The sequence below is a fragment of the Hipposideros armiger genome, unplaced genomic scaffold (assembly GCF_001890085.2).
Source record: "Hipposideros armiger isolate ML-2016 unplaced genomic scaffold, ASM189008v1 scaffold_1990, whole genome shotgun sequence".
Lineage (NCBI taxonomy): Eukaryota > Metazoa > Chordata > Mammalia > Chiroptera > Hipposideridae > Hipposideros > Hipposideros armiger.
Genome location: NW_017733340.1, coordinates 13,725 through 23,516, shown reverse-complemented (window position 1 = coordinate 23,516; position 9,792 = coordinate 13,725). Strand labels below are relative to the sequence as shown.

Below are 9,792 nucleotides of genomic sequence, written 5' to 3'. Positions count from 1 at the left end.
AAAAAAAAAAAAAAAAAAAAAAAGAAAACATCTCTGTGAAAGTTCCTTAGTAGTTTAAGGTTGAGGGAGAAAATGGAAGGAAAAAAAAAGGTTGAGAAACATTGTATTAGAGGATAAAATGCAAGAGGTAACAGGGCTCAGTCACCCAGGCTTTGTAAGGCCCCAGCTTCTTCATTGTGAAGCATGGAGAGCCACTGCTAGATTTAAACAGGTGAGCAGTTGTATGAGTTCTTTATATATTTTGGATATTAGCCCAAAACAATCTCAGGTATTGTGTGCAAATACCTTCTCCCATTCCGTTAGATGCCTCTTTATTCCGTTGATGGTTTCTTTTGCTGTGCAGATACTTTTTAGTTTGATATATAGTATCAACATTTATTTTTGCTCTTACTGCCCTTGCCTTGAGGCCAAACTCATAAAATCCTCTCTGAACCCCAGGTCCATAATTTTAGTACCTATTCTTTCCTCTATGTAATTTATTGTTTCAGGTCTTGTGTTTAGTTAGCACTTTGATCTATTTTGTGTTAATATTTTGGTGTATGGTGAGAGAAAGCAGGCTGCTTTCATTCTTTTGTACGTGGCTTTCCAATTTTCCCAGCACCTTTTATAGAAAAGTCTTCCTTTCTTCCATTGTATGTTTTTTACTCCTTTTTTGAAAACTATCTGCCCATAGATATGTGGGTTTATTTCTGTGTTCTCAATATGATTCCATTGGTCTGTGTGTTTTCTTTTCTGCCAAATCCATGCTGTTTAATTATTGTCACTTTGTCGTGTAAATTGAAGTTAAGGAATGTGATACTTCTAGGCTTGTTCTTTTTTAGGATTGTTTGGGCTATTCAGGCATTTTTGTGTTTCCATACACATCTGATAATTATCCTTCTCCTGTGTACATACCACCAAAATCTATAAACATTTATATTTGCAAATGTTTATAAAAATCTATATCTATATCTATAAAATCTATAAACATTAAAGATATATGTGCTCCATGTTCATTGCAGCATTATTTATGGTGGAAAAGACATGGAAACAACCACAGTGTCCTTCAAAAGATGAATAGATAAAGAAGATCTGGTGTACTATTCTGCCATAATAAAAAGATGAAATAGTGCCATTTGTAATAACATGGATGGATCTTGAAATTATTATGACAACAAAATAAGCCAGACAGAGAGTGTCAAGAACCATTTGATTTCACTGATAAGTGGGATATAGAACTGAAAGCAATGAAAGAACAAGACAAAACAAATAAAGACACAAAAACTCACAGACACAGACAACAGTTTAGTGGTTACTGGACAGTAAGGGAGGCGGTGGTAGAAGAGGGTAAAGGGGGTCAAATTTAAGGTGACAGAATGAGAACTGACTCTGGGTGGTGAGCACACAATGTGCTATACAGATGATGTATTATAGAATTGTACACTTGAAATCTATGTATAATACTTTTATTTACCATTGTCACTTGAATAAATTTAAATGTTTAAAAATAAAGAAAAATAAATCAAGGTCCAAGACAAAAAAATAAATAAATAAAAATTTTCATTGGGATTTTGATGAGAGTTGCATTAAATCAGCGTACTACTTTGGGTAATGTGGCAATTTTAACTATGTTGATTATTCCAATCCATGAAGACACGACATCTTTCCTTTGTATCTTCTTCAATTTCTTTTAATAATGTCTTATAGTTTTCAGTTTATAGGTCTTTCGCATCCTTTGTTATGTTTATCCCTAGGTATTTTATCCTTTTTTGTTCAATTGCAAAGAGATGGTTTTTTGTTTGTTTGTTTTTTGAAATTGCATTGTTAGCATGTAGGCATGCATGGATTTTTGTACATTGATTTTGTATCCTGCAAATTCACTGTATTTGTTTCTTGCTTCTAATAATATTTTGGTGGAGTCCTTAGGGTTTTTCTATTGTGTCATGTACCAACATTGTAATTCTTACACAGGAATCTCGGTAGCGAATTAACAATTTATTAATCTCAGCTCCAAATCTGTCCTTTATTGCCTTCTCTGAGATAATGGAGCTAGATCCTATCACTTTTTCTTCCTTATCAGCTCGTGTGATGTTGTTTTGTTTGAAAAAAGCATGAGGGACACTGCCAGGGAAAGAGCTCTTGTTCCTGGTTTCATGGTGTTTTCTCTCTTTGGCTTCTGTGGAGTGCTGGCCAGTTGCACGCATGCAGGAAGTCCTGTGGTATTCACTCTCCAGCGGTTATTGTGGCCAGTCCCAGTCACAGCTACCTCTTCTTTCTCAACCTCTTCCTGAGGACACCATGTAGGGAGGTCTCCCTGCTTCCCAGTCACAGCCTGAGATCCGTCCTCACCAATAACAGCCAGTGGACTGTGGAGCTGCTCTATCCCAGGGCAACCCAGCGAACATGTCTGCCATCAAATTGTCTGCATTCAACTGGGTTCGGTGAAGCCTAAAGCCCGCCCTGGAGGAGCAGACCTAGCTCCCAAGTCATTCCACCTTTGGGTACTCTTCTTTAACCCAGGGTATTCTTTATACTTTTCCTTTATCTCCTGTTTTTAGGCTATCTCCCCTACAAAAGCTTAATAATTCTTTATTCCTCTCTTTAGTCTTTTAACCCCACAATAACTTATACACTATGCCAACCTGTACTGTTGAATCCTCATTTTCAACACTAAGGGCTAGGACAAATCAACTAATTTGAAAATATAAATGCAATTATTCACCATATTGAAGACTTAGAAATAACAGCCCTTGATATTAGAATTTGTAATTTATACTAGCTTTATTTTAATAAATAGCAAAAGCTTAAGACACATATAACATATACTTGGATATACATTTAAAAATTAATAAAAATATAGATTTAAAAATAATTCTACACACCAAATGTAAGCCTCACATAAACTATGGATTTGAAGTGATTATGATGCATCAGTGTAGGCCCTTTCTCAGTAGCAAATGTACCATTGTGGTGAGTGATGGTTATCATGGGAGAAGCTCTGCATGTGTAGTGAGGGAGAACATGGGAAGTCTCAGTATCTATTTTAATTTTGTTGTGAATGTGAAGCTGTACTCAAAATAGTATCATAAGAAATAATTCTAAGAAAATTATTGTATAGTTTTTAAATAAATTGAAAATATGCTCTTTACAGATTAGCATTATATCAACTTTAGATAAGCCGAAGTACCTGGTGCTTACAAACATATTTTTTTCTTTCAAAACAGGATTCAGAAAAGAGCTGTTGTGTGGAAAACAAAACAAATGCACAATTCTTCACCGTCCCTGAAGATACTGAGAACCTGAAATACAGAGAATAATATATCATTAATCTGCTAGTACATAACCTAATATTTGACGAATAAATAATTTACTTAGACTAGTACTTATATTCTATATCTAAGTAGTCCTTGTATACTTTTTGTATGGTAATACTTAAATAATGGTCTTCATGTAATTGTTCAATATTGCTTTTTCTTTCTAAGATTCATTACTTCAAGGCAAAACATATAAGCATTCTCATGAAACTTACTGTTTGGAAGAGAAAGTTGAGCCATTTCGCCACAGCAACAAACTGTTATTGGTTCCATTTGAGAGTCCAAGCCATGAAAGGGGACTGAAGGTTTTCAATAAATTCTAAGTGAAAGCAAAGTTCATGAGTAGTCAAATAAAAGCTTTTATACTAACATGAATTTTTAATGGAATATAGAGTAAATTTTTTCTATTTTATATGGTCTCAATTTACATTATATACTGACACACTGGACACATTAGGAACATGTATTAGTATGACCATGTGAAGATGAAAATTGCCGCAAATAATTTCAAGTCTGCAGCAAATGATCAAAGACTAATAATAACTTGTGATGTATTTATTATTGCGAAAGCTCCTAGAAATTCAAGTAAGAATGGTACAAATCTGTAGTCTTCTTGCCTAGGACTGCTCCTGTGTTGCCCCCCACCCCCACCTCAGCTCAGTGAATAAGAAGAGCTGTAATTTTTACAGTTTGGAGAAGGCTGCAAAAATCAACACAGTTGTTGCCACAGGGGCAGACTTGATGAGCAGTAGGTATAGTGGTGCTAACTTGCCCACTACTTTTTCAGCTCAAAGCACTAAATTTACAACATTAAAAAGAGAAAAACCCACACTTTTTCTTGTCCGAGCTTGTAGTCTCCTGTGTGTCCACACAGTGCCAGCCACAAATATAATGGAGAGGAAATAAAAGGGAGAGAATACATAGATGAGATGACAGTAGCTCTGTACACACTGGTGAAACAAATGTGTACTTGTGCAGAGGAGAGAAAAATGGTCCCAGTAAAAACAAAAGTCAAAGGGGACTTGAAAGCTAATTGCAAAGTTATGAGCACTCCTTAGTACACACACACATGCACAAGTACATCAAATAACAGAGGGTGGAAGCCCTATTGACTGGAGGTATTTGAACACATTAAAAACATATAATCATTGGTTGCCAAATAAGTTACGCATGCACAAGGGGAAGCCCTAGGAAGCCAGGCTAACAATAAACAATAAACAATAAGAATTTTAAAAGCTGAGAAGACATATAGGCAAGCACACTCTAAAGAAAAGATTCTGCAGTAAAAGTTTTACAAGTTTCAAAAATAATAAATCTAAGAAAAAAGAAACAGAATCCATCTTTACTACATGATATTATCAAAAATGTCTAATCATAAAAGATTAGAAAACATACAAAAAAACTTTTCTCTACTCAGGGAAAAGAATCAGTCAAAGAATCTTTTATTGAGATAAGGTGTTAGATTTATTAGAAAAAATATTTTTGAATAATTACTATAACTATATGTTGAAATAACTATATTTGAATATGATGGCAGTGACACAACATGAACCAAATGGAGAAATAAAAACCACATGAATGAACAATAGAAGTTGTGAATTGAAAAACATTACCTGAAATACAAAGTTTATTAAATTTACATTAAATTTGAGACACAGAGAGAGAATTAATGAAATTAAGATGGTGTTTAAAAAATTATTTATCTCAAAAAATAGAGAGAAAAAAAGAGAAAAATAAGCAGATTCTCAGAGACCTTTGAAGCAATATCAAAAAAACTAGCATAGGTGTAAATATACACTGAGAATAAGAAGACAGACAGAGACAGGGAAACAATTTTAGAGATAATGATTAAACAACTTTTTACATTTAATTTTTAAAATATTGTTGGCTTACGAAGCTCAGCAAACTACAAATAGAATCAGCACATAGAAATCCACTTCTCAAAACATTATAATCAAATGACTAAAAAACATTGAAGACACAGACAAAGACATAATCCTGAGGAAAATGCAGGAGTATGATATAGCTGGATTCAGTGTGAAAATGAGGGAATGGGGGAGATTTCCCACCTCCAGCAGCACTTACACCACATTATCTTACACAGAATCCACATGTGTTCTGAACACTATTCCAGGTGAGGGAGCTGAGTAGCCAATAGGGGTATATAGAAAATCTATGTGTATTGACTCAATTTTGCTGTAAACCTAAACTGCTCTAAGAAAATCAAGTCTGTGTCTTTTTTTTTAATTGATAATGGAGAATTTTATCTTAACATTTTTACCACAATATAAAATGTAAAATAGAAAGCAAACAAACAAAAAAAGAGGTAACCTTGAAATAAGCTAAAGAAACCTTACCCATTACATATAGGAAAATAACAAGGTGATTCATAGATGAGTTCTTTTCAGAAGTAATGAAGAATAGTAAGCAGGGAGCTACATATTCAACAGCTCAAAGTATCGGGGGTGGGGGGGGACAACAAAACTTATCAAACAAGAATTCTAAATTCAGCAAAACAGTTCTTCAAAAAGAAGTTGCATTAAGGACCTTACACACACATAAAAACAGAGAATTTCTTGTTGGCTGACCTGCCCTATAAAATGTTCTCCAAGCTAAAAGTAAATGGCACTGGATGGTAACTCATATGAAGGAAGAGCAGTGGAAATGGTAAATATGTGGGAAAACTTAAGCATCTGTGTTTCTGAATCTCTCGTGATTACTTTTAAAACATACTATTTAAGGCAATAATTATAACACAATATGGTTGGGTCTATATCATACATGGATGCAACTTTGTGCTGCTACATGAGATACTTCTTCAGGGGTGGGAGTAGAAAACCTTATTTGTTAGCATTTGTTTATTTCTGTGGTGCAAAAATACCTAGAATGATTCATTTCCAGTCATCCTTGTGTAAATCATGAATGCCGGGTCACAAAGGGTGTGTGTATTATTGTTGTTTGTTCACAAACCAGTGCTGGCTGGCTCGCTCGGTACAACATTGTTAGATGAAATAGTAAGACCCCAACCCAGAGGGATGTGTTCAACCTAATAGTAACCAGGAAAATACCTGGTAATGTCATTATGATAGTTTTCTATAATGATAAAAAATTATAACATTAAAATTCCTGATAGCACTAAGTTTAAATCAAAAACCTATTTGGTAAAATATGTATTTACTCAATAAACCAAAATAAATGCTGGACTAATTAATAAATTTGACATACACATACATTTATGACCCTGCAATTTTCTTCTGAAACATAGAAGATATTATGTTATAATTACACACATATAAAATTATAATAAAATTTTATTTATAAACTATACAAATATTGTATTTATATTATAGAAATACAATCTATTCTGCATAACATGTATATAAAATATACAAATTTTAAATGCATTATACAATTTGGAAAAAAGATGTCTGCAAGGATTTTCATAAAATATTATTCATGATACCGACATATAGACAACTATATTCTGAATAGTATAGATTAAAAATGTCATGTACATACAATACAGCAGCAAAAATTAACTAAAGATAAATGCAATAGTATGGATGAACTGCAAAAATATCATATGGGAATGAAAGGAGACACATAAAATGCATACTGAATGATCCCTATTACATGAAGCTTAAATTTAAGCAAAGATAATTTGTAATATTAAAAATTAGAATAGTGTTTGAGTGAGAGAGGAGAAAAAGTTGTGAGAGAATACACAAGAGGGGCTATTGTGGACTGGAAACTTCTATTTCATGATCTGATTTGTAATTACATGGGTTCTTTCAGTTTATATCCATCTGAACAATCATGATATATTTAGTTTCCTTGATATAATTTAAAATTGTAGGGCAAATTAAATAGCAAAAGTTGTTTTAGACAAAAAGCATTTATACTCCATAGTTGTCTATGGAAAAGTAAGAACTGGAAATTATTAAATGTGCATCAATGGCATGAAATATAAATAAAATATTAAAGAGTTAAACAATAGAATATTTACACACTTTAAAATTACTACAAATGTATACAAAAATATAAATGAATGTTTTAAATATAGTGTAGACCAAAATAATCTTTAATAAAATGTTGAAAACATTTAAAATCTTACCATTTCTTCTTCATTATCTATATAAAGCAGATTAGAATTCTCGGAAGCACAGGCCATCTGACTCTCAGTCCATACTTTTTGTTCAGTACTAATGTAATAGCAATTGTTGGAATATGTAAACCACTTGTTTGGACCACAACCACACTGATATGCTGAAAATCATTATTTAAAAAAAAATTGTAATTAAAAAAGAAATTTACTTATTTGCATAATTATAAACATATATGTGCATAATATTGCTATGCACTCTCACAGGCTGGTACATATAAAACAAAACACAATCACACACACTCACAAGGGTCAGCCTCTCACCCCCTAATTTATGTGCCCAAGTAAAGAAAACACACAAACATAAATATCCATTCTAACACATGTCATGAAAGTTAATGAACAAAACTCCATTTTTAGAATAGCAAAATTATTTCTCTCATCGTATAGCAGGAGAAAATGTAAGCTACTAGGCAGAAGGTGTATGGTGATTTAAAATGATCATTTCTTCATATTATTACATAAAAAGAAGCATTCTCCTAAAATTATTACTTATGAACATTTATTGTCCAATATGTAATTTATATATTTAAAAAAACTCTATTGTTATTTTTGCCTCCCCTGAGTTACAGAAAAACTATAAACTGTACTAATATCAGAGCTTTGAAAATATTCTGTACCTTTCTGGATCCCTGTTGTCAAGGGGGAATTATTCTGCTCTGATATTACAGTAGCTAGAAAAAAGAAGCAATTCTTATTTAAAAATTAATTTTGATGTAAATAAATCATAACACTTTTTTTCTTACTTTGAAATTTGATGTAATGTTTAGGATTAGAATAATCTGAAATAAAATTAAATTAACAAGAAACATTAATGAATTAATGAAGATCTGAAGAAATATATTTCAAATGCCTAAAGGATCAAACTGCATTACAGTATTTGATTTAACCAATCTAAAGAATTAGTATATATTTCTTGATAAGGCCTTTCAGTCTCCTAAAGCATGTCTTTAAGTTATGAAATCAGAAATTATATGTATATATGTACATATATTTGTAAAATGCTCTCTACAATCATTCTGATATTTAATCTTTGACAAATTCATCAATCTTTTTACATTTCATCTAACTGCATATGTTAAAATTAGATGCCTGTTCCATAATATTATGAAATATTTAAAAGGTACTGGCAATCAATCACTAAAGTGAAAAGTTCCCTTATAATCTTTCAAAAATTTACTTACAGGGAATAACAGCTATCGTTACCACAGAAGACAGCAAGACAAGGCAGATGAGTGCCAGGACCCCAGCAATGAGCTTCTCTGGAGGTGATGAAAAATCTACAGGGAGAGAAAGGGAAACACTGAGGAAGTGAGATGGAGATAATTGTTTAGACAGTTTACACACAGGGAACCCCCTCATGCACAGGGAATCATACACATAAACTTGGACCCCAAGCCCATATCTACCATTACAATCTTCCTCTCAGACTATACCATTACATTGTCAGGGAATACAATGCTCCATGAGTTGTTGATCACACATTACAATGACACCTGAGTAAAATTAGTCCTCAGATGTCATATTAGAATACTGTATTCCAACTTCAAGCTCTGATCCCCACCAATAAAATATGTTTCTCCACATATTCCCTACTGCTTCCCCACAATTCTGCACCCCAACTGCACATCCTAGAACAGTGATACTGTGTATGTATTAAATATTTTACCTTTGCAGTGGTAGTTCTTCTCACTCCCTTGAAGATCCTGTGTAGTGTTTTGAAGATTTAATTCTGCATAGGTTATTTCCTGCTCAGTCACTGAAATGGAGCTCTTAGTGTCCTTAGGTTTTGTATGCTGTCTCCTGGAGCCCTTAGCCAGATTCAGTTCTGCATAGGTTACCCTTTGGTTACTCATCTCTGCAGCTGAGTGGTGTCTGAGACTGTGTCTAAGGTAAGTGTACTTAAGAATGAATAGTATATGCAATGACGAGATCCCCCGCAGTAAAAGTGGGTGGGGTAGAGGGTGAAGTGAGCTCATTTCCTAGTCGAAGAATCTGAAGTTTTAAACACTTTAGAACTTTAAATAAGTATCTCATGGTTACATATATTTTTAAGATATTCTATATTTGACTATATATTTTTGGTTGGAACAATGAAAAATGATAAATTCATGAGGAATAAAGAAGTTCATAAATAAAAATATCTTCAATTTAAGTCAGATAACAGAGAAATATTTTAAGACCATTAAAATGTCTGTATTAAAATTCTGTATTAGAAACAAGTGACACAATATTTATGATAATTGTGAAACACAATAAGGTTAAAGACTGAGCATTCAAAGATGGGGAATTAGTCGTGTTGGCATACACACTATTTCCCTGTAGTAAATTAATTTC

The 9,792-nt window shown here is 32.9% G+C and overlaps 1 protein-coding gene across 3 annotated transcripts in view; it reads right to left on the bottom strand.

Moving 5' to 3' along the window:
* LOC109378445 (NKG2-A/NKG2-B type II integral membrane protein-like) overlaps window positions 1-9,424 on the bottom strand; it is a 27,146-nt gene extending 17,722 nt beyond the window's left edge. The window contains exons 1-6 of one of the 3 annotated variants that reach the window (XM_019634834.1): window positions 9,125-9,424; window positions 8,640-8,735; window positions 8,076-8,129; window positions 7,408-7,559; window positions 3,509-3,612; window positions 2,811-3,278 (exon numbers count right to left, since the gene is read on the bottom strand). In XM_019634834.1, coding sequence (XP_019490379.1) covers window positions 3,149-3,278; window positions 3,509-3,612; window positions 7,408-7,559; window positions 8,076-8,129; window positions 8,640-8,735; window positions 9,125-9,311 — 723 coding nt within the window. In that variant the 5' untranslated portion in view covers window positions 9,312-9,424 and the 3' untranslated portion in view covers window positions 2,811-3,148. Of the gene's footprint in view, window positions 1-2,810; window positions 3,279-3,508; window positions 3,613-7,407; window positions 7,560-8,075; window positions 8,130-8,639; window positions 8,736-9,124 lie in introns of those variants that run through there. The other 2 variants (XM_019634837.1, XM_019634836.1) reach the window with 2 other exon arrangements.
* Window positions 9,425-9,792: the final 368 nt, after the last annotated feature.